The sequence below is a fragment of the Suillus clintonianus genome (assembly GCF_016758775.1).
Source record: "Suillus clintonianus strain FC179 chromosome Unknown DEU56scaffold_31, whole genome shotgun sequence".
Taxonomy (NCBI): Eukaryota; Fungi; Basidiomycota; class Agaricomycetes; order Boletales; family Suillaceae; genus Suillus; species Suillus clintonianus.
Window position 1 is genome coordinate 61,235 of NW_024539255.1, and position 26,331 is coordinate 87,565.

At 49.2% G+C, this 26,331-nt stretch overlaps 8 protein-coding genes across 8 annotated transcripts; 5 read left to right on the forward strand and 3 right to left on the reverse strand.

The window, feature by feature from the left end:
- The first annotated feature begins 4,271 nt into the window (after nucleotides 1-4,271).
- On the forward strand, nucleotides 4,272-5,031 carry DEU56DRAFT_801042 (uncharacterized protein). Its single transcript, XM_041353117.1, has one exon. It carries the CDS (start codon nucleotides 4,503-4,505, stop codon nucleotides 4,839-4,841), a length of 339 nt encoding a protein of 112 aa, XP_041208913.1. The 5' UTR covers nucleotides 4,272-4,502; the 3' UTR covers nucleotides 4,842-5,031.
- Nucleotides 5,032-6,174: 1,143 nt separating this feature from the next.
- DEU56DRAFT_329568 (uncharacterized protein) lies at nucleotides 6,175-7,793 on the forward strand. The gene is made up of 2 exons (XM_041345695.1): nucleotides 6,175-7,360; nucleotides 7,419-7,793. The coding sequence occupies exons 1-2, from the start codon at nucleotides 6,207-6,209 to the stop codon at nucleotides 7,456-7,458; spliced, it is 1,194 nt and encodes a 397-aa protein (XP_041208914.1). The 5' UTR covers nucleotides 6,175-6,206; the 3' UTR covers nucleotides 7,459-7,793.
- Nucleotides 7,794-7,846: 53 nt separating this feature from the next.
- Nucleotides 7,847-9,661, forward strand: DEU56DRAFT_801053 (ribosome biogenesis protein YTM1). The gene is made up of 4 exons (XM_041353118.1): nucleotides 7,847-8,127; nucleotides 8,176-8,282; nucleotides 8,346-8,922; nucleotides 8,975-9,661. The coding sequence occupies exons 1-4, from the start codon at nucleotides 7,888-7,890 to the stop codon at nucleotides 9,344-9,346; spliced, it is 1,296 nt and encodes a 431-aa protein (XP_041208915.1). The 5' UTR covers nucleotides 7,847-7,887; the 3' UTR covers nucleotides 9,347-9,661.
- Nucleotides 9,381-10,165, reverse strand: DEU56DRAFT_801054 (uncharacterized protein). Its single transcript, XM_041353119.1, has 2 exons — nucleotides 9,632-10,165; nucleotides 9,381-9,414 (listed from the first exon to the last, which is right to left on the reverse strand). Exon 1 carries the CDS (start codon nucleotides 10,122-10,124, stop codon nucleotides 9,876-9,878), a length of 249 nt encoding a protein of 82 aa, XP_041208916.1. The 5' UTR covers nucleotides 10,125-10,165; the 3' UTR covers nucleotides 9,381-9,414; nucleotides 9,632-9,875.
- A 3,180-nt stretch (nucleotides 10,166-13,345) lies between these two features.
- On the forward strand, nucleotides 13,346-15,037 carry DEU56DRAFT_755674 (uncharacterized protein; the record flags this gene model as incomplete). The annotated part of the gene is made up of 8 exons (XM_041349939.1): nucleotides 13,346-13,402; nucleotides 13,551-13,622; nucleotides 13,827-13,911; nucleotides 14,053-14,179; nucleotides 14,388-14,454; nucleotides 14,619-14,707; nucleotides 14,812-14,890; nucleotides 14,987-15,037. The coding sequence occupies 8 exons, from the start codon at nucleotides 13,346-13,348 to the stop codon at nucleotides 15,035-15,037; spliced, it is 627 nt and encodes a 208-aa protein (XP_041208917.1).
- A 2,231-nt stretch (nucleotides 15,038-17,268) lies between these two features.
- Nucleotides 17,269-18,598, reverse strand: DEU56DRAFT_755675 (uncharacterized protein; the record flags this gene model as incomplete). Its single annotated transcript, XM_041349940.1, has 2 exons — nucleotides 17,269-17,337; nucleotides 17,390-18,598. 2 exons carry the CDS (start codon nucleotides 18,596-18,598, stop codon nucleotides 17,269-17,271), a joined length of 1,278 nt encoding a protein of 425 aa, XP_041208918.1.
- Nucleotides 18,599-20,580: 1,982 nt separating this feature from the next.
- On the forward strand, nucleotides 20,581-21,563 carry DEU56DRAFT_329806 (uncharacterized protein). Its single transcript, XM_041345696.1, has one exon. It carries the CDS (start codon nucleotides 20,765-20,767, stop codon nucleotides 21,416-21,418), a length of 654 nt encoding a protein of 217 aa, XP_041208919.1. The 5' UTR covers nucleotides 20,581-20,764; the 3' UTR covers nucleotides 21,419-21,563.
- A 3,729-nt stretch (nucleotides 21,564-25,292) lies between these two features.
- DEU56DRAFT_801097 (Mis12-domain-containing protein) lies at nucleotides 25,293-26,323 on the reverse strand. Its single transcript, XM_041353120.1, has 2 exons — nucleotides 25,883-26,323; nucleotides 25,293-25,833 (listed from the first exon to the last, which is right to left on the reverse strand). Exons 1-2 carry the CDS (start codon nucleotides 26,300-26,302, stop codon nucleotides 25,408-25,410), a joined length of 846 nt encoding a protein of 281 aa, XP_041208920.1. The 5' UTR covers nucleotides 26,303-26,323; the 3' UTR covers nucleotides 25,293-25,407.
- Nucleotides 26,324-26,331: the final 8 nt, after the last annotated feature.

The window sequence follows — 26,331 nt, forward strand, 5'->3', positions numbered from 1 at the left end:
TGTTATAGAACCGGTGTGAGAAAGCGGCGAACTTGGTGAAGGTGCAACCATGCGCCCATGCTAGATACACCGCCAACCAGCCCTCTATGGCCGAAATGATGTTTCAGCCTTGATTGACCTAAGAACTATTTCCGCGTGAAGGGGAGTAGAAAGGAGCAGACAATCCCCGAAACCAGACTTTGGGGATTTTGGGCGTGGCGCCGCAAAGTAGTCACACACGCGCGATGAATATCGGTGAATACTGTTAAAAGGCCAATCACCTAAGTTTTATTCTGTCGGCATGACTTCAGAGAGTCTCGGGGCCAACAGCCCCTCTTGAAGCTTCTCGATGCTCAATCTCTTGCTCATTGTCCTCAGCATCTGTCGACTCATGCGCGCACCTTCTTGCTCTGCTTCGGTCATTGGACCATCATCTTATCGGATGTCAAAGGATGATAAGCGTGGTTGCAAAATCCACCACACGCAGTATGTATCGTGGAGTTGATCCTACGGTGACGCATTGATTGGCGCAGCCAGATACATCCTAAATACGACGCCCATCCCTAGATAAAAGCAAAAATGAGAGAGCGCTGGGAGAGATAAAATTCGGACGCACCGTTACGACCGCAGGAAGCCGACTTTTAATTCTTTGAATTGCAGAATCTCATTTCATAGGTTAATGGCCATATTATTCTCAATGAACATCATCGTATCTGCAGACTCCTTGATTCGGTCTGAGGACTTCAGTGTGAGAGCGGAACAGCTGATCAATCACCCCCATCGGAGATTCGAGCCTGATGGATCGAGCTATAATACATAATGTCCAAGGATAATGTAAGGTTCTGGTGGCAAGTGCGCCTGATGAAATTTAAAACCGATGCAAAACGTACTACGCTAAATCCATCATGGATCACGCAATTGATAGCTGTAATTTCTTCACGTTCTTAGCTTGTTGCAGGGTAGATATCGATGTGATGTAGGTAGGTCCGGCTAACAGACGCAAGGTCAACGGAGATGAAGAAACTGCGGATATGGTCAGAAAACGAGACTCGAGCGCCTGATACACAGCCAGTGCTCAAGCTGTGAAGCGAACACGAGGATACAGCGCGAAAATGAAGTCTCCAACAGGACTTTCCACTGTGCATTTTACAAACCGTCCACTTCATCGCATTTTTCATTTCGCGGGCGTAGAAGCGAAGTACCTGCCTGTGGTACCTGTGGGTAGACATTTGTGTGACTTTCGAAAATAACTTGAAAATTATACCGCGTCAAATTAAGCAAAGTCCACGAACAAGAACGATGCAGTTCCCTGCCTCTGTGAAGCAAAAAAACATCAACGAGAACGCCTCACTAAAAGCTGGAAGGCCACACCGATACCGTCCATGGCGTTTTATACCTGTCTGGTGGACAGCCGGTTATCATATGTTCAAGTGATGGCTCACTTCGAGTGTGGGACTTGGAGAACGGCAAGCAGGTCGGGGAGGCCTGGCGAGACGAAGGTAGTGGAGGAGCACCCAATATAGCATTGTCACCAAACGGCAAGAAAGTAGCAAGCGGGGACGAGGATGGCATAGTTAGATTGGGGGACGTCGGCGCGGGCAAAGTCATCAAAAGACGCACGAGTACTGTGGTCTGTCTGCTGGAGTCCAGATGGAGGGAAAGTTATGAGCGGATCGTTCGACGGAACATTCAGAGTGTGGAATGTTGAGAGCGGTGAGACTATCCTTGGACCAACCGAAGTAGGGAACAACTACGGCGGCATGTGGGCTGCTACTCACCAGATGGTGCTAACTGAAAGTGTAGAATGCCAACACAGGCTAGTTGCTCAAGACGGTCAAGGTGTTGGCGGCCTGGCCCGGACCCCGGATGGAAACACGCTCATCGCCGCGTCAAGGAAATTCGACACAGCCACGTGCACCTGGACTGTTCTGGCATAAAGCAGTCAGAATTCAGTCAAATTGTCAATTTCATCAAAGAATCGCATCCTCGTAGGCGTATCATGCGACAAAACAGCGCGACTATGGAAGTTTGACAATAATCAAACTATCGGACTACCTCTCCACCATGAAACCTGGGTGGAATCCGCAGCCTTTTCTACGGATGGAAAGTTGTTCGTCACTGGCTGCTACGATGACCACATATACACACTAGGCCAGGGTATCTCCGCCATCCCCAGAGAATCTTGCCTCGACCGCCTTCTATCGCTTAATGTAAGCATGAATTCATTCAGTCCGGGGGTAGTGTTGCATGTGATCTCCCTCATCACAGAATGTCAACAAGCCAGTCCTAGATGTACGTGATATGTTTATTCACCTATGTCCTTTTTGAAGTATATATCTTAGGTTGATGCTACACGACGAGGCCCGCCAATTCAAGATGCTTATCGGATACGCCGGGTTTTTTTGGTGATGCTGATGTACGTGACCAATTCCTATGTACAATTACAAAATTCCTCTTGAGCAGTATGTGATCCCGTCCTCTCGGCTGGGCTTAACACTTCGTCTCTGGCATGCTACGCAGTGCATCAGATATCGGTATGCGAGAGCTACCGTGACATGTATAAGACGTCCCTTACACAGCGGCCAACCCTGTGGTTTTCTTTCTTTCTCAGTTCTTCTGTGCCACTGATTCATTTTCACGCAGAGGAACTATCACGCGAGAAGGAAGACAGCTGCCGGCTCTTCTCGACCTCCCAGTACCCATACCAGTGGAGTATCATCACAGCAAGCCACCACATCTGCGCCACTTCCCGCAGTCACCGCGGCGGTGGCGGCGGCGACTGAAACACCATCGCATCTTGATATTACCATAAGAGAGGCTGGACTCTGGACTCGTTTCTTGCTCTGGATTGTTTGTGGGTCAATCAGTTTTGTCTGTCCATTTGTTGTGTATCCATTCAATACACAGATAGTTGACATTAGGGATCATTAACAATTTCTATCTGCATGGCGTCCCACCATTATATTCTATTTCCTGCATGTTCCTCATTTCCCCGACTCCCGCAACATGAAGGAGAGTTTAACGCGCACGACTCTGTCAAAGCCTGCGGGTTTTCTTTCCGTTTCTGACGTACATTTCAATCACTTGCACTCCACGATACCTCTAGTAGCCCTCGTAACCAAGCTGTTACCACTTTTCTCCCATGGTGCAGGTTAAAAACCCGTCGATACGAGTTTCTCAGTGAGCACACCTCCGACATTCACTTATCACTTATAGTCCCTCAAAAATCTACCTTTAGCAGTGAGACCCACGCGGGCACCATAACAGGCTCGGAAACTGTTCTGCTTGGATGGTGCAGGTTCGAAACCTGCCTTACCAACAGTTTTATTCTGTCATCACGCTTGCACATTCACTCATGAATGGATCCTTGGATGTCCATCTTAACTAGTCTTAGACAAGTGGTGAGTGCCACAGGTTCGAAACTTGCCGTCAACCGTTTTGAATATGACCACACCTTGGACATTGACTCAATCCTCGAAATCTCAAGGACCTATGGCCAAGTTATTAACGTATTAAAAATCTGTTCTCTTGGAGGGTGCAGGTTTGAAACACGTTGACAGAAGTTTCTTCCTGTTATCACACGTTAGACATTCACTCATGATAGTTCCCTCGAAGGTCCATCTCAACCAGTCATAGCCAAGCAGGTACCATAGTTTTGAAATCTGTTCCTAGACCCTGCGCGAGTTACTGATAATAGTTTTTCGATATCTATGAAATACGTATACATTTCACCTGAAGGGGCTGTGAGACCTGTTGAGATGATATCTCGTGACAGTCACAATTGCCCGTTCATTTTTCGAATCACATCAGGCCATAATGTCAGGATAATCTCAGACACAAACTTAGTGTACATTCCATCCTATGGAATCAAAGATTGGCGCTGCGCGCGCTAAATTAGAGAAAGTGAATCAAAAACATCGCGTTCTATCTCTGAAGAAGCAATCTCTAGCCTCGAATCGAGCGTGATACCATTATTTCCTTAGCTTGCACCGTGTCACAATATCTCTCGTCGTTGAGATATAGATAAACATCGTGGGCGCTTTTTCTGGCGCCTACTTATGTAAGGCGGCGTTTTGGGGCACGGGGCGCTCTGGGGTGCTGTGTGTGAAACTTGGCAGGTTGGCTAGTGGCGGGTTGGCCTGATCTTGATTTTGATCCACAAAAGTCTAAAACGTAACTGGTTCGGACCGTCCGACTGGTCTTAATATAGGCAAGGTGGATTCAAGATGTTCAGACGCTGAATGCTGTAGAATTATCTAAAACATTGGGGGATAAGCTGGGTGGTATAAGTACATCGCTGATGCCTTCTCATCTCGCTAGAATTGTCACTGCTCACTCAGATACTCCAGTTGCATAAAGCATACAGCTGCCCTCAATACTGCCATGTCGAACCATAACTACTCAAGCAACGGATTATTTGAAGCCTCTACTGCACCAGGACCTGTAAGTTTATATTATCAATATTCTGACCGTGTATCGCTGCATCTAATAACACCTTTCAGGTGGCCCATCAAGCCGAAGAGATGTTCCAGTGTATGTGGGGTTATGAACACGGGTTGCACTGCAACTACTTGATTCGTGGCATCAATCTGTCCGTTCACCTGCATGAAATTCACGGAATTAGTAGCCAAGAGACGACGCGCGCAGAGTGCAAATGGAACCATTGTGGTCTGCAGTTCAACAGTAAGAACCTCTGCGAGCACGTGGAGGGGACCCATATGGGGATTAGATACTTCTGCGACTGCGGGGGGACATTCTTGCGCAGGGACATTCTGAGAATTCACAAGGAGAATTGCTCGGGTCAGCAGTATGTGGATGGGAAGCCTTTCAACATGGACAAACGCCAGGACGTGCCCAGATGATTCTTTCGTTGTAGTGCGTCTGTTTGTGCTTATTCACACTGTCATGACTTCAATTAGTACATCTACGGACTTATGATTCAATCACATACCAGTACCAATTTCTTGTATACACGTTTGTTTACTCCTGTAGTAGTTTGTTTCATTTTCAAATACGAAATCAAAATTTGCAGCAGCAAATCAGTCTCACCAAAAAACCGCAGAGTAGAGGCAGGGCTTAGTCAGGAACTTAGCCTAGTGTCTAGTATGTAATGGGCGCGCGATGGAAGAGACTCCATCAATAAACATCCAGAGTTCCATAGCCCGACAAAGTGTCAATGTCGATGAACTCGAGTAACATAAGTCTCGTCTTTCGGCTGCCAAGCAATTCGTTAGTGTAGTAGGCAGGATGCATGAGGTCCACGAAAGAGGTCTCAACTACGATGGCCCAGTCTGCACATACGAATGCAGTAAGTGTGGGTGTATGTTGATATGGTAGCACATACCGAATTTAAATGACCTTGAATTCAGTATAAATTCATCCCTGTCCAACTTGCACACAACTTGCTCCTCGTTTTCCTGGTGCCAGCGGTCCCAATTTTTCTTTGCCGGATTTCCGAAGGCAGATATGCCCAACGGTCTCTAAGTGAGGAGATACTGGGAGGTTGTTATCACTCGCTACCCTACGAGGCACTGTAAGATATGCGGAGTACTGGGACCAACGGTACAATGGTGCGGGGGCGCATATCGTTGATGGAACCGTCGAGCAACACGTGTATAACAATTTGGTTGTAGCCTTTAAAAAGTAGGGCAATCCACCTCATCTCTTGGGTGTCTAATGGGACGTGGGGGAGGTTGATGCTTCGCATCTACCAGCCGCCGGGGCTGGTGACTAGTCGGCGTGGAGATAAGTCCAGGTCCCAGCTATAAACCCGTGGCCTTTGACGGCGCGAATCTCCGTTCCAGCCTTCCAGGCAATTATATCTACATACCAAAATTCAAATTGCTCATCTGATTGCCCACACCCAGTTACGGTGGCCCCCATTCCTCCACACAACACCATCCTTCAAGTTCCATAGACGAAGAGTATGGTCTTCCGCGACCGAGACTACAAATGCTTGTAACAACGAACGAGCGTGGCGCTTGGAATGATGAGATGTGCTACTTCTCACGCCGTTCTGGCGGAGCTCGACGGTGTTGAGAGCCAGAGTAGTTGAAAGGGTTGTGATTTTCCTGTTCCATGGTCGCAGAGGTGCACTTTGATCACAGTACAACTTCGAAGTTCTATGGAACATTTGATGTTGCAGCAAGAGACAAACATACCCAAACTTTGAAAATATCAGATTCCTGGCGTGTGTTTCTCTCCTAACAACGCCAGATCTGCTTTCAATGATGAAAGCATTCAGCAAGAAGTGCACGAAAGTGTTCCGTGAGACCCATGCCTCATGGTCTTTCTTTTGTTCAAGTTCACACATCTCTCGGTCACCTGTCAACGTGACGCCGACAGAACCGTACATCCATCGGCTGCCAGTGGAACTTCTACAACAGGTATTCTTGCTCGTCGTTAACGACGTGTTGGATTGTCCTAGTATCTTCTCATCTGGATATGGCACCATTTCGGTCAACGTCGCCAGCCCTCCCTTAGTCTTAACCAGGGTGTGCCGCCTTTGGAGAGTCGTTGCACATTCGACGGCGGGAATCTGGTCGCGCATCCAGGTCGCGCTCCCCGGGCGAGTTGAAGAATTAACTCCATTTCTTCCACATCTCCTCCAGTGTTGGCTTGTTCGCTCTGGTAGTCTTCCCCTCACACTTCACATCGTAGAACTTGACACTGGCAAACCGCAGTCGTATCCCTACCCCACTTGCTTAGATCACTACTACACTTGGATGTCATCAGTGGGAGACTTTCGAATTCTCGATATCCTCATTTCTGAGAGCAAGCGTTGGGAAACAGTGGTTATGCCACGCGTGTATGACCAGAGGTTTAATTTTGACACACCTCAGTTGAGATCCTTGGAATGTCACTTGTCAAACCTCGGCAAATTCTATGCACCAAATCTTTCCTGCCTATACATCAAAGATGGCTTTTGTCGGACCTTCCCAATCCCTACTTGCAAAGATCTACGTCATCTCCACCTCCGGGATGCTTCCGCGTGCGCTATATGCTCCACTATAGCCGGTTTCTCTCATCTGGAGACCATCAGGGTTGATGAAATTATATTCTCTCGTGATGTTCCTGCCCCTAGAGCCTGTGATTCGACGACGCTGGAATTTATGACCCTCCCCCTCCCCTCCCCCATGTCGGATAACTTTCGGCAAGAGTTCATCGACGTATTCAGTCTACTTCATCTTCCTGTGTTGCAGAAATTGACTCTGGTGGGGGTACCGAAAAAACGACAAGTTGATTGTCTTTTGGCGGTGCTGGCAGTCGCATCTTTCCGGGTGCCAGTGGTCGACTTTCAGACGGACGAACCACTGAGCAAAGTTTATATAAACAAGATTGAACCGTTGCTCTCAATTGTGGGAGAGGTTTCCTTTTGTGGGTAAGTGCTCCGCTATCTCGCCCTGCGCACTTTATCATGTAAACCTTGCCTGGTCTAGAAACTTGCTTCAGATCAACGAGCATCGAAATTGGCGATGAATGGGAAAACTGAAGTCACGTTTTGACTCAAGATAAGCATACATACACGAAGTACACGCCCATGAATTCTACCATGCCTTGTAGCTTCGCGCCAAGTTTGAGCAATGTGCATCCTTGCCTTAAACTAGTTGTTACTTCGAGGTTGAGCCCGCCCACGCCCTCTCAGCCGTTCTACCCATGCGTGTGTAGGATGAATATTACTTAACAGCAAGAGCAGGTAGCTAATTCTTGCCATGGAAGAGCTATGCTTGATGAATCTTGTTGGTGTCTTATGACTTGTCCGCCTCAGTGGCAGGTCGCCAACCTCGCGAATCGCCATCATGAGTATTTCAGTTTAGCGCGTCGATGTGACATACCGTGACATGTACAGTCACAAAAAAATATCATGTATCATATCGGCGTACTTAGGTATTGCGCTCACCGGCAACCATGGCGTCGACATCTTCGTCTACAGCGCCCTCACATCCCGTCGTATTTACGACCCAGACGCCCTATGCGCTCCCCTCTCAAAAATTCATGATCCCATTGGACTGGAAGCGCTACCAGCTCTCCCAGCTCATCAACAAAGCACTCGACCTCCCCAAGCCTATTCCATTCGACTTCCTTGTCCATGGCGAGATTCTTAGAACGTCCCTATGGGAATGGCGTGCAGAGAAGGGTGTCGGAGAGGTGAGCGAAGTGGCCAAGTTGGTTTGAGAGAGACTGACATTATGGCAGGAAGACACATTAGAGATCGAATATTTCGAAAGTGTTATGCCTCCTCAGCGCATGTCTGAGCTTCCCCACGAGGATTGGGTGTCTTCGGTATCATGCCGAATACCTCAGTATGTTCCATTAGCGTACATCATTTTGCAATCCATCTGCTAAACCTTAAATTATCACCACAGACACTTTGTAACAGCATCGTATGACGGTCACCTACGTCTCTTCGACTATTCTCAAAATCCCGTTCTCGACATCCCCGTGCACCAAGCACCCATCACTTCTGTCTGCGTCGCGCCATCACCGTCATCGGACAACGAGTCTCGTATTCTAGCAAGTTCGTCGCATGACCTCACCGCGTGTCTCACCCGCATACATGTGGGCTCAGAGGGTCCCAGTGCATCCACTGTCGCTTCTCTACATCTACACACCAGTCCACTATCCTCCATATCTGCTGATGTATCTGGTTCGCATCTACTCACCTCTTCATGGGATGGCCTCATCGGTGTCTGGGACACATCAATACCTGATGACCACCAAGTACCCCTAGACCGTGGCGATGACAAGAAAAAGCGGCGTAAGACCGCCCCCGTAAACATAAAACGGAAAGCACCTATAGCGGTGCTAAAATCGCACACTGCGCGTGTGTCGAAAGCACTATTTGCTGCTGGTGAACTTGCAAAAGGTAAGGCCTACAGCTGTGGTTTTGACTCGACGGTGCGAACCTGGGACGTCGAGAGTGGTGTGTGCATTGACACTATTGTAAGCCTTGTCTTTGGGTCGCCCGAAACAAGCTGAATACTTCCCCCATCAGAACGTCCCCGAGCGACCGATGCTCGATCTTGCTCAAACCCCCGACGGGAATATCCTCCTCGCTGCATCCACAGACCGCGCTGTGTCTATCTTCGATATCCGCGTTTCATCCCTCTCATCCTCTACAGGCATCATGATGCACCCTGCAACTCCATCTTGCATCGCTACATCTGAGAGCGGAAAGCAGCAGGTGGTAACTGGTGCCTATGATGGCGTTGCACGGCTGTGGGACCTCCGGAGCACGAAAGGTGCTGTGACCAGCTTCAGGGTGTGGGATGGGATGAAGGTACTTGCGGTGGACTGGGTGGGGGATGTGGTAGGCATCGGAGGCGAGGGTGGGATGGAGGTGTGGAGAATCGATGGGGGATCTTAGGTTTGGTAAAACAAAAATACAACTGTATGCGAGTTGGGTGACTTGGGTTGGGTCACTAGGTCATATATCTGCAAAACAAAAGCGTGGCAAGTTGTAAGATTCGTCAGGTTCGCATGTACTCTGTGAATTAAAGCTTTGTGATAGGTAGGGAATCAAAGGACTCTAAGTCGCGACCGACCGTGTCATGGTCAAGCGTTGTTTGTTCGTATTGGAATCAAAAGCTTCGGCTTGGCTCGGACCAAGCTGAAACACACTGGCATTATTTGTCAAGTCGATCGAGCTCACCCGAATGTATATGACACCCTGGTTACGGCCAAATTTGCACAAAAGGAGGGCGATCAGCCTCATCTTGGGTGTTTAATGAGATGCGAGAGAATTTGATAGGCTGCAATGTATAATAAAAATGCCCAGTACATGCGCACCTCTGCGACATAGGAGGAAACTCATAGTCCCTACACCTCGACGTAGCTCATCATTCCAAGTACCACACCCGTTCAAGTGTTAGAGACATTTGATGTCGCAGACTTTCCTATAGACGACGAACGTTGATGGGTTTGGAAGACTGGGTGTGTGTGTCATCAAACTTGTGCTGGAACCAAAACCCAAGGCATAAAAGACCGCGGATCGACGCACTGGAATGTTCTCCACGTGCACCAGTCGCCAAAACTAGCAGAAAGAATGATACTAGGAGCCAAATCGAGGCCCGATTCGACGCAAGAACTGGTATTGCTGCAGGAAAGTGAAAGGTCCAAATGGCGAACAAATAACAGACAAACATACACAAATATGCAGGCGCGACCAAAGGTGTCGACTCGGACTCCCGTGCTCACGCGCTCACCAGACAGCTTCGGTCAGTACTGCTTCGGCACGCTGAAAGAAGGCGTGTGTCGTGCACGCCTTCTCTCAGCGGGCTCTACCAATTTCACCTGGCGGAAGAAGGATCAATATTAATACACTTGACAGCACGCGCAGGTCGGTGTAATCCTTGTCATCCGGAACGGTCATACTGGCATATCTCGGCACTTGAACGTTTAGCGGGCGTGCTGCTTTGCTTCTCCACAGACAGATGACAAGCTCATCTCCCACGTTGCTTCCGAAAGTAAGAAGTTAGAGCGGGCAGTACCTAGGACGCTTTGCCGGAGAACGCTCGCAAGAAATCGGCGTCTACAAGGTAAGTTCTTGCTGATTGCCTGTCCCTTCGTTGTCTCATCTGATGCAAAGGCTCAAGCGCTCAAGAACAAGGCATATTTCAATGCATAACTTCTATAACACAATGCATCGGATCCTCACTAAAAATGACTGCTTGATGCATGCATAAGTTGCGACTTTCGTACCACTTTCGGAAGTGTTGCTAACACAAGAGATGGACGCTGATGGCAACAACTACAAGTTTCATGCCCCGGACCATCACTTGTTTGTTTACCGGACTGTAATCGCGCGCTTCATGATGCATATAAGGTGCTTAGTACACTTCATCATATTAAACCTCTTTAAGGGTATTGTTACCTGCAGGAAAGCAAGTGCAGGGCGTCATGAAAACCTTGCATTCACGTTTAAGAACGGAGTTTCGAAGACTATTTGTCTTTATTTTCTGGTTGGGATATGTCAACTTTTTCTCTCTTACTTTTGATTTCATCATAGTTTTCACACCTCACTTTTCCATGTGTCCGTCCACACGATGACGTCAGGCTCAGCTGGTATCGGCAAGTCAAGCTCATTCTCGCCGTTTAGAGCGGAGGAAGTAACTCGTTGTCATCAGTTTACGAACGTCGACACAGCATGGCGCAAATGGAACAACAGATACGAGCTCACATCCGGGCGTCACCGAGGGGAACTATGTATAAGTACTGAATTTGTCTTATCAGGACCTTATCTCGGCATAACAAATGAACACCAACCTTCGGTCTCCTACACATGTTCGTTCGTCCTCGCATCCACGTTGCACTGAGGTACTCATCCCTAAGGATTCCCCAGGCACATCGACCGCCTTGCTTCTATCTTCATGCACTCGGGATATTCTTGGCTCAATCACTGAAATTAGGTCCCCGCCCGAACATCGGTGCTCGTTCAAAGTTTTGTCTCGTGCGTTTGCGTCCTGCTTCCAACAGACACGAGCTATGCTGGTTTGTCTTCCCAGGATCTCGTTTCTATGGAATAAATGAACACTAATCCCCGGTACGCCTCTGTCCGTTTGAGCTGCATCGAAATGATCAACGCTAAGGATGTTTCTCAGGCACTACGCACGATCCTCTTGCTTCTTTCTTCATGCACCAAGGGTATTTTTCGCTCAGATACTGAAATTAGGCCCTTGCACTACTGCTGGTGCTCATTCAAAGTTCTTTCTCGTGCGTTTAAGTTCGGTATTTTTCCGCTGCATTGGATTTGGCCCGAATGAGACGGACCTTGCAACAGATACGAGCTCACACATCGCCGAGGAGTCCTCTATTGCTGTTGTCTTATCAGGACCCTGTTTCGATGGATTTCGGCAGCGTCATCCATTTGTCCTCGCACTGCATCGAAATGAATGACTAGCACCAGAGGCCCCTCTGACACTGCGCACGACCGCCTTGCTGTTTTCTTCGTGCACCAGGGTGTTCCCGGCCCCTTCGGTTGGTTCCACAAGCGCACCATTTGAATAAAAATGAGGCCGTAATGCTGCGCATCCAAGAGCTAGCTGCCACTTGTCCCAAAACCAAAACTCTCGTATCGTGGAAGTGAGTTTCTACTTAATCAAGCCTAGGTGGCGGGAGCTGCTGCTATACCATATCTAGGACATCGTGAAGTTCCCATCTTTCTCCTATGTTGCTCGTGATTCGGGGAGTTGGTGACGGAGTCCACGGACCTTCGTTACCTTTCGTCCACGGATGAAATGTGCACGAGAAAAACTTTAATGGGTGTTGACGCATGTCACCACGTTGCAGGTAGACATCGCAGACTCGCAGAGCTCGGGAGATTGTTTCTCCGTGCCAGACTTTCGTTACAAGTTTCGCCAGGCGCGCGGGTTCCTTTCGTTGTCATTGTTGCTGGCGAAAAACAGCGCGGCGGAGAATACAAGAGAATCACAGAATACGATATTATTAGATGAGTCAAAAATAACTTTTGCTCGCAGCATGACGAACGTCGGGACGCTAGAGACACGGTGAAGATCGCAGATTTGTAACTTCTAGCTGTGTATCGTCTGCTGTCTCGAAGTACTGAATTCACAATTGATAGGTTGACTCACTCCGATTGAAGACCATCATTGCCAATCAGATCTCTACGTGGCACTCTCGGATATCTGCTTCATATACATTCATCATGAAGATCTAGACTCTAAAGCTCCGAGTGAGTAAGACGCCACGAGGGTGGCATCCTCTTTTGTAATTCACGTCCAAATCATACTCTGCAACAGATACTAGTACAAGGTATCACATGGTATTGTCTGGCGCGCCTTGTGGGAGCTGATCGGCGATCTCAGATGTCCGTGTGCGTATTCAGGCCCGCTTCAACCTCAGCCTTAACCCTCGACGTGAAGGTGGGGTGACCGTACACACGCTACCCACGAGGCTGTCAGGAGAGGGTGAGTTTTAGCGGTTACACCTCTCGGATCCGGCTGCTCGGGGAGCCCCCAATTTCATGCGCCAAAAACGTGCGTACAATCATTGAACCTGCCAGGACCTGCATTTTAAATGCAGGTTACACCACCATAAATTTTCGAGGAGTACGTGTATCTCGATGGCTTACCGAATATTCATTTTAGTAAAGGAGTCGTGTACGAGATACTTATTTGGTTGATCGATACGATACGGCCGATGCCATCCATCGTGGCTCGCATATGCGCGCACAACCACCGCACAGGATTTAGCCTACTCGAATTGGACTCCCGGATGGCAAAGTGTCCAAGGTCCGCATTCGCCTTTGCGGAGTCATATTGCATAAGATTGCCTATCGTATGCATGTTTCATTTCGTTTACGCGTGTATGAATGCATCCCTAGCCTCGTGATATCAGTTACTTACTGATGCATGTGTCCGTGCTTGCACGGACAAAACCAGCCCCTATGCATTATGCGTTTGCTGTGTGTTGTCAGATATAGCACTGATCAATCATCCCCAGCTCATACGATCCTGTCATTATGGTGGCATTGTGGCGGCTCACGGCATGCCTTTCATATTCCCAATATTCACATCTACTTACCAACACTCTCAAAACCACTTCTGAGCCAGATCCAGAAATCGAGCATCCTCTCTCTCTTCACACCGTTCATCTACGTGTACGCCAAGGAAGTCGAAACCAAGGTAAGCGAGACATCAATCTACCTTTTTGCGTTCACGAACGATCCTCTTGAACTCATCCTGCATATCAGGTGATCTCATGCCCTTAACCCGCGAAGCTTCTTGACAGCGCCTGCCTGCGTGCCTCGTTCCCTGAGAATCTTACCAATCGATGGCGGCGCTTGCCTTGCCACAATCGCAAGTTGGTGAGATACTTCTGCTCTTTAGATGAACAGGATGTACGGCATTCCACAGCAATACTGTCAAAGTGCGGCGGACCGGGCCAAGCGTGATGTGTCACGACCATCATCCTGTGAGTTATGCCCACATGTTCAATGATATTGTAACGTTGCACGCCAAATGGTTTTTCCGCCTGTCATATGGGCACGGCGTATTGCTTGGTCTTTGATAATGAGTATATCGACAGATATTGACCGTCATATTCGAGTATTAGGTCAGCAGCGGAGACCATGGTCTTCGTATGATGACTCCAGCTCAGGCGGTGTGCCCGCTTCGTCAGCAACACGAACACCGCCACGGCGTGCATGCGCTCCCACCCCTCCAGAAGTCCAGACACTGGGGTAGTCCTCTTACCCCGCAGGCAGCTCACCCGCAAACAGCGAAAACCCCTCACTACATCCAACCTCACCCGAACCAGATCTCACTCCGATTCCACCAAATACGCCAGTTTTAGCAGCCAAAATCCCTCAGCGCTCCTCCGCCTCATCCAAACCCCACGTAATATTTAGACTACATCAAATGGCTAAAATCCCGCCGGTGATCTGATAGACTCGTGGATTGGAATCGTCAATCTGGCGAGGGGCTCAAGATAGGCGTGGACGATCTCGAGGAACAGGTGTGTAGAGCTACGTTAGCCGATGCTCTCGTCGGGCTAAATTCCCTCTCAGGTCTGGCGGATGAGTTCTCGGGACGGGCTAAATTCCCTCTAGGGTCGGGGTGATTCACCCTCTGAGTGGTCGCGCTAAATTTCTCTCAATGACATCACATATGATCCGAAAGCCAGATAACCCTGGGGTCCTGTGCATGCTTCGCAAAATTACCTGGCATACGACCAGATTTGCCATCTCATATGCTTCTGGATTGGACCCGTAAGTGTCAATGTCGACAGTGACATTCATTTCTTCAATTTCGTTCAACTTGTACCTGGCACACGCCCAACGCAGCCAGATTTGCTATCTCGTTGCATTTTAAGATTGGACGCTGCATTCCCTCACGTCTATGGCCCCTTTCACTTTACATTTGGTCGTCTGCAACCTTTTGAACTGACCACGGTAAGTCACCAAATCACATCTCTGGTCGAGCTGTACGCCCTTTCCTCCTGACATGATCCGAGAACCAGACTTGGGGGTCCTAACACCACTATGTAGGTGTGCAATCTCGTGCACTTCCCGGCTGCACGCGTCCAAAGTCCTCAATAGTCGAAGCGTTCATTTACAAGTCTACTAGTAACTCCTTCTTAACTCCGCTCGTCTCGACTTTTGCAGCACTAGGCGAATAGCTGATGCACGCATCCGAGTTCCTCAAGAGTCAATATCGACAACGACTTTCATCCCTCCCGTCATGTACACGTCCCTTCTAATATCCTTTTAACTCGGCTTGACTTGCACTGGCACTAGGCGAATAGCTGACCACGTCACGTCACCAGCCTGAACACATGTCTCGAGTGAACCATCTATCGTTACCGCGGACACGTCGGGGTAACGTACCCTGTGATCACCGGGCACACGATCAACACCACGAGGAGGTCGAGAAAACACCACATCGGACATAAAATGGACCATTGTTTTTTTGGAAACAACACAAACACGTCTCGAATGCACCACCACCGCGGCTCCTCGTACGTACCCCCCTATGTACAAACGAACTTACGCGATCGAGAGGTCTAGGTGCTTGATGTATTGTATGCACGGCATGCCTTCTGCACTTGAAGCCACTAGTACTTGTGGAGTTTCAAGTCCGTGTGTCCTCTGCGCAGTAGCTAATAATACAAAATTACCATTACCATCTCACTTATTATTAGACCCTGAATGAAATATTGAACCATCGCTCAGAGGTTCTTCTTTTCGCCTCATATCAGATTACAACATCGATCGAGGACTTCTTGATCAAATTCTCGAGTTATCGCGCACGAACAGTGTGTATTGTGTGTATGTGTGTTATGTTACCAATATGCAATCTAATCGTCGTGATCTACGCTACAACACCCCCACCAACTCCTGGGCCCAGGTAGATCATCGATCCCCCTCCCCACATATCTACATCAAAAAGCCAATCGACACCACGAAAAAAATAACAAGGAAATAGAGCCAGAGACAGAGACGGAGCTAAACTGCTAAAGTGAAGTGGGTATAACTAATGCATTGCGACGTGTAGTCCATGATGACTTGAAATGAAAAAAAAAAATGGAATAAAAAGTCAGGTTGAGATGGTGATAAAGAGTAACGAAAAGAAAAGAGTCGTAACTTGAAACGGGACAATGAGATGAAACGAGACGGGAGAGCAAGCGATTGTGGCTCCTCTCAGCACTGAGTAGCACGAGACGAGACGAGGCGAGACGAGTGCCCTGCACGCGATAAGCCTTGTGTACTCTAGACATGAACGATCAAGACATACCTATACCCGTGTTAAATGGGCAGGACGATCGTTGATGGATACAGGGTTATATGTAGAAGGATACATGACGTGCGATTCTTGGACAAGGGGAGAAGGCATATGGAGATGTCGAGGCACATGGGGATAGAGATGGGCGGTGGCGGTGGCGATGGAGCGGGGAGTCGATACGCAGACGGGAAAACAAAAAGACAAGAACTCGTCACTCGCTGACGGTATCAATTGCCGAAACGGGCTCAAAACATAAAGCCGAAGCCGATGACGAAGCACTTGTAAGCTGTTTGCCCCATGTCCATTCAAGTTAAAGTTGATGACGAAGACGAAGGGATAATGCCGTTTGAAATCGCAGTTGGGGATAGTGCTCCGGGGAGGGTCCACGAAACATCGGCGAGCAAGAATGTGAAATGATAACAATCATTGGGTTCTGAACGAACGCCGGTTAGGGGCCTTTCACGTCGGACACGAATATGGGCGGAGATGAACGGTGACAACAAGGCGAGGAGAAGATTGGCACTAGAGGCGAGGATGAATTTGGCAACTAGAGGAGAGAATGATGATGTCCTGGACTATTTTCAGTACATGACTGCGGAGGATGTAGCGAAGGGAACCACCTTAGATGACCATAATCTCCAGAACACGAGGTTGAGAACAGCCGCCTATTCTAACCGATGGGAGACATCATCCCAAGTCGAAGAGATGGCGCGGGGGTAGTTCCAGGTTGGAGAGACCCAACTTGAACGATGAGATGATAGAAAGACAATATGAACGATATGCGCAGGATAAGATAACATTATTGACAGCGAGGCCGGGCTTGGTAGGGTAGAGGGCGGCGCAAGAGGATATGTACAGCGATTGAGCGATGATGCGACGAGGAGGAAGAGGAAGACTATGAACAGCAAGATAAGCGACAGAGCAGGGGTGAATATGAACAGCAAAAGTATAAGGTTAGGGTCGGGTTCGAGTGCGAGGGCGCGCACGATGATGTGGGCGACGTGGAACGCTTTTGTGCCTCTAAAAAGACGGGCCATGAAATCCACGCTCAGTGGACACCCTCTTTATGCCTGCTTATCTTTTCCACTCCAGCACCTAGCGATGTCTTTCGCTGATCCTACAAACAATGGGTGAGCGAGGGTGGCACAAGGAAGAGATACAAGACGTACCTCTGTTTCCTCGACCTCGCTCTCATCATCATCCTCTCTGGGAGTCTCGTCGTCATCGCTGCTGCTCTCGCTGGTAGTGCTTGGGCTGCTCTTAGCAGGCTCGACGGGGGAATGTGTGGTGCCCACCACGAGGTCGCCGGGCGATGAAGTGGAGGGCCGTTTATGGTGATGATGAGTAGGGCTCAATCTGACGGCCTGCAAGATATGCTGTTCTTGCTCTGCTTCGTCCTGGGGGAGGGTATCGGATGTGCTAGGAGGGGTTGTAGGAGCTGAAGAGGCAGCGAGAGTGGAGAGATCAGTGCTTGTACTGTCCACGGCGGAAGATCCGTCAGTGCTTGTACGCCTTGAATACGTATCAAGGACAGTTGTGACCTCGGTAGCCTCCTTCTCCCTTGCTAGACGTTCTCTCTCTAGTTTCCTCTTCCGAACCCACCCCATGCCACTGCCGTCATCGTCATCGACATCGCCGGCACCTTTCCTTTCCACGGCTACGGCAGCACCACCGCGGCCTCCGCCGACTGGTATTTTCTGAGCTTGACCGTGGGAAAGTAGAGCTGGTGCGCCCTTTGCGAGTGCGGAATACTTTGAGTCGCTACTGTGGGTTACGCTGCCCATGCCGCCATAACCCCATTCTACGAATTCTGGTTCGTCACGAACGTTTGCAAAGGGGTCTGCTGGAGGTTGACGTTTTGATCCGTATACGCGACCGTTGAGCATGCGCATTCCTGATTTTGTTGGGACTGATGGGCGGGAAGTGGGGGATGTTGGTGATGTTGGGGGAGTGGTACGGTTTGGGGGCATTGTATGGCGACCGCCGCCTGAGCCGAGTGAGTTTATTGAGGAACGTGGTTTTGAGGATGATGGGGCGGTGGATGGACGTTTTGGTTGGGTTGTGGAAGGTGTTCGAGAAAGTGGGGAACCGAACTGTTGTTGTGCCTGGGGAGTTCGAGGACGACGAAGGATACGAGATGTTATGTCTTCTGTGGAGAAGCGTCGAGGGGGCGCATCGATGACGAGAGAGGAACGTTTAAAGATTTGACGGAAGAAGGAAGATTTGGGTTTGGGATTTGAGTCTGTGGTGATGATTGTGGATGGTATTGGGGACTCAGTTTGTGGTACTGGGTCGACGTCGATGGGATTCTGGTCAGGTAGTGGTGCGAATCTAATGCGACGTGGTGTGCTTGCGCTGCGGTGGATCTGCACGTGCATTTCTGAGGATGAGCAGCTACTTGCGTTTGAGGATGAATATGATGGCAAGTGTTGTGGTGTTAGTCTTGGTGACTGTGTAGGTGAATTCAATAAAATGCTGTTGGTTCGAATCATGGTTGCGGGTGATGAAAGGAAAAAAAGCCAACAAGGTCCTCTGATAAAAACCATGAAATCCTCTCTGTTAAATGAAACACAATATAATAAAATTGCAGTCTCCGGGGTCTTATAGATCTGAATCTAGATTAGAGATCTTATTACTAAATTAGGACTTGCTTCCGCTATTGTGGCGGGGTAGTCGAGAACCCGTGCGTCGGCCTCTTATCGCCCGTACAACCAACTCATTCCGGTCCCGACTCGTCAAACAATGTATAGCTACGAGTCACGACGGCTTCTCCCATGCATTCGTGAGAGAGGTTCTTCCTCGCCGGCTTGACGCGTCTCCACCTTCTACAATTGGAAAATCTCCATTTCAATCTACCCCTCTACTTATCTCAACCGCTCCCTCCTAATATCCGTCTCCTCTCCCAACTCCATGTACGCTTCTATCACCCCAAGCAAAATCATGTCCAAATTTCCCTTGTGACTACACATTCAGCCGTCCTTGGATTCTTGGCTCAGCCTTGGCACTGGCAGCGCCTCCGGACACTTCCGTTTCCGCAGTGTCGTCGTGTACCACCCCACGGTTCTGTCAGCTAAAGTTCAACGAGTTTTTACGGAGACATTGTGGTCCATTTTGGTGCCCGCTGACGTCGCTTTCTCATCCAGTCCTAGCAGGCGTACACGCCAAGTTCGAGAGGATCATTTAGAGACCCGCGAGTTCACTCGTTGCTTAACATTCTCACCTTCGTGGCATCTCTGCACTGTCAAACTAAACTTCGACCTTCTAATCGTCCTGCTTCAGCGAGCCCAGCATTCCATTCAAGCGATGTCATCGGTAATCCCTCATCAACGGTCAGGTGTTAGCACGCCAAGTTCACCATTTGGAGCGGAAGGTCCGAGTCAATTTTTAATGTTCCTTGTCACGTCACTAGCTTACGAACGTCATTGTAGTTTGGCCCAACTGGAAATAAGCTCATATACACATAGTAGGGATGAGTATACTGTTTGTTCCTTTACGATCAAACCCAAGGATTGATTGACACCACCCTTGTCATCACCGCTGCACCACCTCAGCACAGTCATCGTGATATATCCTCAAATTCATTGATTTCTTCCCGGTGCTAGTTCCAAAACTATCCAACTTACGAACGTTGCCCAACTGGAACTGGCTCATCCATCTAGGGATATGGATACTATTTGTCCATTCAGGACCCTTCAGTCGGACCATCCATGCGATGAAATCGGTGATGCTCACCGGTCATTCAGTTGTTAGCACAACAAGTTCGTTTAGAGCGGAATAGGTCCGGGCGAAATTTTCCCTAACGTTACCAGCTTACATACCACGATGCAGCTTGGCGCAATTGCCAACTGGATCAGCGGAACTCGAGAAGAGCTCAAGCTTCGCTCTACGTTTAAACATCTACAACACCCTCGCGGTCACGACAACGTACGCATTGCGAACATGCTCTCTTTTCTTCTTCCTGCTGTTAAAACAGATTCTTTGAATAGCATTCGACTTCTTGCGTGGTTACTGGTAATAATGACGTCGCTAGCATTAGTGGTTTTGCCACGTCAAGTTCGTCAAGAGCAAAGGACATCCGAGGAGCGAGACTCTATGTGTGTGTGTAAATATTGCATTGCTGATACCTACCATCCTTGGCGCAACCGAAATAGCAGACAAGTCGTCAAGGGGTTCTAAGTCTACCACTGGTCACGCCATCAGCGCATCAACGCCGATGACCGGCTTGGCGTAGCTGGTTCAGTAGGCACAACTCGCGCGGTTGCGGGCTATTCTAAATCATGCTGAACGGCTTGGTCCCCCCGGAACGTTACATCGGTGGGTAAAAATACTACCCAGGATCGTCTTCTCATCGTTCCGTTTTCCTGCCTTCGCATTCAGCACCGCAGTGATCATCCAGGCACACCTCGGTTGTTTTGCTTCTTCGTTCGTGTTCCAGGGTTTTAATCGCGTGCCATTTCATCCGCCGTCTGTATGTTATGTTCTCAACTTCTGTCCTGTTAAAGTGAAGCGGCCATTTTTTTGCTCCCAGAACATGGCGTCGATGGATGAATGAATACCCATCATCATCAACCTACGTACGTTGCCCCGACCGGCGCCTTGCTTCTTTCATCGCGGACAAGGGAATTTCCGCTCGGTTGGTTCCGCAGGTACATCGTGCAATGTGGATGTTCAAAACTTGTTTTAGGGTTTGTCCTGTCCGCTCTGCGACCACTCCCCGATGGTACTCCAGCACGATTGTGGAACTCGCAGGCTGCAGAGGCCTGGGGTATTCTATGCGCCACCGCTTTGTCCTCCCAGAACATGACGTAGATTGGCAAAAATGTTTAGCAGATCGAAGGTCACCTGGTCATCGGTATCGTCATCATTCGTCCTGTCCCTCCGTCCATTTGACTTGGCTTTTATATTCACGTTACGCCCTAGTGACTAGTTCCCCAGCTGGGCACGCATACCCGACCGCCTTGCTTCCTTTCTTTTTGCACCACATTAACATCCGGAGTGTGGAGCCGAGTTCGGGTGATCTATTCTCAGACCGGAGAAGGTCGAAGTACAAAAGTTCCTTGATAGATGACACTGCTTTGCGTCATCGCGAGGTTTATAAGCTTTGCGCAACGGAAATAGCAGAAGCAGATACTATCTACACGAGCTCCACGAGTGCTCTACCCTGGTCCGTGATCTCGATGGTCGATGGCAATAAATGAGAAGACACGAGCTGCACAAGTCGCCGACGGGTGATCTATGTACGTCGTCCTCTCGGGACCTCTCGATTCTCGAAGCAATAAAATGAAAACTGCCGAGGATCATCGATCACCGCCGGTACTCCCTTTGACCTTGTCGTTCGCATCCTAGGATCTTCCCACCCGACAGCTTTGCTTCTTTCAATTCAGTCGGATACAAAAGGCATTTTTGGCTCAGTTCACTCCATTAGGTGTCCTCCTGTTGATGCTTTGGGCAAATTTTATTCTCGTGTTTTGGCGTTTAGATCTATGCGCTAGATCCTCGGTGCGCTAGGTAGACTTTGTACTATCAGGACCTTATCTTGATGGGAGAACATCGAGTTCAACCAACCTCCGATCACCTCTAGCTCTTTACTCTCCCATCCACGTTGCATGAAAGCGATCATCGACCCCGGAGTTTTCCCACCCGACGACTCCGAGTCTTGTTTTTGCTTCTTTCTTCGCGCACAAGGGTGTTTCCGGTTCATTCGGTCGTTTCCGCAGATGCTTCCAATACCTGATATGTATTCAATGGGTGCCTAGTCATTCCAGCACTTGCGCATCTTCGACTTCTTGTTGGGACTCTATGTACCTCAAAGCGGAATATTACTGAATTTCAATTTAGGTGCTGGCATTCTTGTCGGTTCTCGTTCAGCTTCAAACGTGCGTTCGCATGTGAGGTGTGTTTCGTGGATGTGACGGGCGTTTCGTGGATATGACAGACGTTTCCAACTGACACGGCAGACATGGACTTGACGCCAGCTCAGCTTAGTTCGATGGCACAGGAAACAAGTCCGTGCTTGTTGTTCAATCTAGAGAAGTGGCTAAGCTTCATCGATCATCTCCGGTCGCCCCTGTCCCTTCTCTTTCGACCTCGCATCCACGCTGCACCGCACAAAGAGTTTCCAGGTACCCGACCCACCCATCTTGCTTCTTTCTTCGCGCGCGCCAGCGTATTTTTGGATCAGCTACGAAATTGGCTCTTTCACCATCCTGTTGGTGCGCGTTCGACGTTCTAGTGCGTTCGGAGATATGCGCTGGACATTCCGTGGATATCACCTCTACGAATTGGATGCACCCCTTCCAGGAGTGTAGCTATTTTAAAAGTGTGCATCCATTGCCCCTGTCGCCGATGATCGATGATCTTTGTTTGCCAACTCATTACGCGACTTACTCACATCCGTATCGAAATTCGTCCGTGCGTATCGGCCAAGCGCCCGTCGTACAGATTCCCTCGATGGATATGTCACCGGCACCTATCTTTATGCTGGATCGTCAAGGACTGTCAAAGGGTCGCACGCATTCATTCCTTACTCCGAGGAGCTTAGAGTGCAAGTTTTTCATACTAGGGAACGACGTCCTTCTATTGACACCCCCTTCTCTTCTGTGTTTCTCACTGGCAGAATCTGCCTTATCGTTATGAATATATATAATCGGTTCTCCAAGTTTGTCCTTCATGAACGTGCATGCATTACTTAAGGCACTATACCGCGTGCATCGTTACGACATGCTGTCCTGCGAAAGACGACGACGATGACGGCACGCAGCCTGAGTGTCGTTTTCAAAGGGCACACACGTTTCGGAAAAGATGAGTGCATGACAACGTACTTGTGCGCGTAATCGTCTTTGAACACTACCCCTGATATCGCGTACGAAAACACTTATGTACACCATGGAGCTGCTTACAGTAATTAGAGTAGTGCCTATAGGCGACGGATTTACGACATGCCGCCATGACGCGCCTGGTCTCCGGGGGACGATTACTCAAAGGGTGTTCATCCCTGACAAGAGGGCTTGGGTTTCATGTAAAATACACCTATCAGTGCCGATCTTAAGGGGGTTTGCACAGGTATGACAGGGAAGATTGCTACAACGAAGTTAGGTTATGATTTGGACCCACTTATCGGCAATGATAAGTACTAGAGTCTAGTCGTCAACGTTTCGAGGATGAGGGCGCATTCGGAACTTGCCAGGCTTTGGATTCGAGACTCCTCCGTTCTGTTCCCTCGATGTCGCGGAGCGCGATAAAGGACAAGGTTCGTGAATGACAAAGCCCATATATGGCAGCGCCACCGTATGTCGAAAAGCGGTGCTGCATTTGTAATGTGTTTGTTCTTTAGGGGTTGTTTGTCGTCTGGCGTGGGCAGACCATGAACGTTTGATGAGTTCATTGTCGGGCCCGAGTTCCGAATTTGTAGTGACCGTGCCTCAAGGCAGGGGGGTTATAGACGCGGGGGGGAGGGAAAACCTTTCCAGAAAGTCATACCAAAATATATCAAGTTAGAACAATGGCGTGCCAAGTGCCAAGAATCACTTAGGACCAAGGATGACAAATAAGACTGAATGAGTTGCGGGGTTGCGACATGATCCAGGGAGAAGGCTCGGGGATTAAGAGTTTCAGTAGTGACCGTGATATTGCGGGGTTCAAGCCTTAGTATAGGCCCATGTACCGGCTTCGCCATGTCTTGATGTGATTTGCAGGCGCGACGGTGTTCAAAAAATGCCAATCACAACGTCCAACTTGCACGTGTCAGTGAGTTCTCGACACAACTGATCGATACGGTGACGGTGGCCGGGGGAATAAACGTCAGCTGGCTAGAACGCACAACTTGTCACGGTGTCTGGAATTTGAAACTGTTTCAGTTGAATGGGCGGGCTACGTAGGGCTACGTACATGCTTCCAACGCACGGAATAGTGATTCAGCCACCGCAGAGGGTAACGACAGCCCACACCTAGACAATGCGTCGCGCAGCTAAAGAACCCCAAGTTGTCGTTCCGACATACCCACATTAGGGAAATGATCAGATGTCGGTGACGAATGCGGTGGGGGCGGGGCGACAGCCTGGCAACGAAGACTAGCCTATCTTTGTGTTTCAACCATAGGTGCCCACATCCCCACCGTGAGCTTTCGTGTCACGATCACGAAGACTGATCGCTATCAAATGGTTGATAATCCTTGGCAACTTCGAAAGAGAAGTCCATTGTATCGGATCATCCCAAAAACAGATGTATGTAGAAGCCACGGCCCGTGAGCACGGTATGCACATGCGTGGAGTTGCGGCGCGAATTTTGCTAATGGTTTTGAGGCGAGTACATGTCAGGATAATGTGTGAATGACTGTCCTTGAGATTGGAAGAGACTGCATAGCTAATGACAGTAAAACCACCTGGACTTCATAAGTCAGACATGTCAAGGTGGCAATGCTTTTCGTTGGGCTTACCAATGCCATGGCTTCAATGCCGCTTCATAAGGCCGGAACAAGAGCTGAACGTTGAACCGGGTGTATGCCGGTGTACCCGTGACCATGCCTTCAAAATATTTGGAGCGAAAGGCATGGATCAGTGCCTGGAGTGATGCAGCTGATGCAGAGTCCTGAAACGCACAAGCCCTTGGCTGTCCAGTCAGCTGATTAGTTCGATGCGGGGTCTTGCGGGGTATGTGGTATGATCGTGTCTCCATGATCGCGGAGAAAAAAAAAGACGGATGTCTCGCATTTATTGACGTGTGGGGTACCCTCTCCGTCTCGACGTGTTGACGTGGATATGACATTGAATCCTACGAATGCGTTGCGTTGCTTTAGCGATGACCAGTGGGCAGACCGAACAGAAGGAGAATAGCCGTTGCTTCTATATTTTCTGTGACGATTACACCAGCTGTGGCGACCGCAAGGAATAACATTCTATATGCTTGTCAGGCATATAATCATACGGCAGTGAGTATACGTACTTATCGTTCTTGGAATCATGACGGTCTTCATGAGGTGCAGCTGGAACGAATTGAAACACCTCCCGTCCCCACCGGGCCGTAGTACGTAAGTAACAATTGACTACTTTAGACCGGGTCACATCGAAATCGCACTTCGCAAAGAAGGTTGTACATATTACTTCCTCATAACATAACATACAGGACTGATCCTTCCACTACAAATTATGATCTGCAGTAGAATAGTGTCATGGACCGCCCTCCCCCGCAGTCAAGCATTCTCTAAAGCGGAGTTTGCTTCCATCAGTCGCCTAAGATCTTGAGTCTTCGCTACTGCTGCAGTGGATTCCACCAATGATCCTACTGCCGAACTACCAGCACCACCATCGCACTGCTGTGCTTTGGCAAGTACCTGCTTGCTGGCCCAGTCGAGATAACCCATCTTACTCACTTCCCATGGCCGTTTGCCAGGGTCTGCCAATGGTGATTGCGAAAAGGCAGCGACGGCTTCAGGGGTAAGAGCCGGAAGGGACGATACTGCTGAGAACATGGAGCGGTACTGCTCTGGAAGGCTCGCGAGTTCAGACACTTGGGGTGCTTGAAGGAAAGAGAGCTGTTCCAGGCGACGTTCAGAGCGACGACGTTTTGCTGAAGACATGCGGACTGCGCGAGTCAACAAACGCTTCAAGCGACGTTGCTGCACACCATTAGAACAGGCGAGTTCAATGGCGAGGTTTGAAACGTACAGCATCTAGTTTTCTTCGCAGTTCATCTATCTCTGTCATGAGCTCTGTTTCACGTTCTGGCGGACAATCGAGATCAAGGTGCTCTTGGTGAGGAACCACGATGGGAAGATCGGCAGGAATGGCGAATATGTTACGGAGTGACCATGTCTCGAAAAAATCAAAGGCAATGTCCGTATGTGATTCGAGAAGTGTTTGGAAAGCAACGAGGCCCTGTTCCACCTCTTGCGTGCTATCCCAGTCCTCTTTAACTCTTTGTTCTCGCTCAGATGCCCAGCGAAATAGAAAGCCCTCTAAGGCATCAACGGTGTTTGTTATCGCTTCGTTGGCATAGTTGATGATGTCGTCGAGGATGAGCTGAGGCGAAAACTCGAGGATTTCGGGAAGTAAGGCTGAAGGCACGGTCGGTTGTTGTGCGTTCATCGTGGTCGCGTCAAGAGAATCGCGACCAC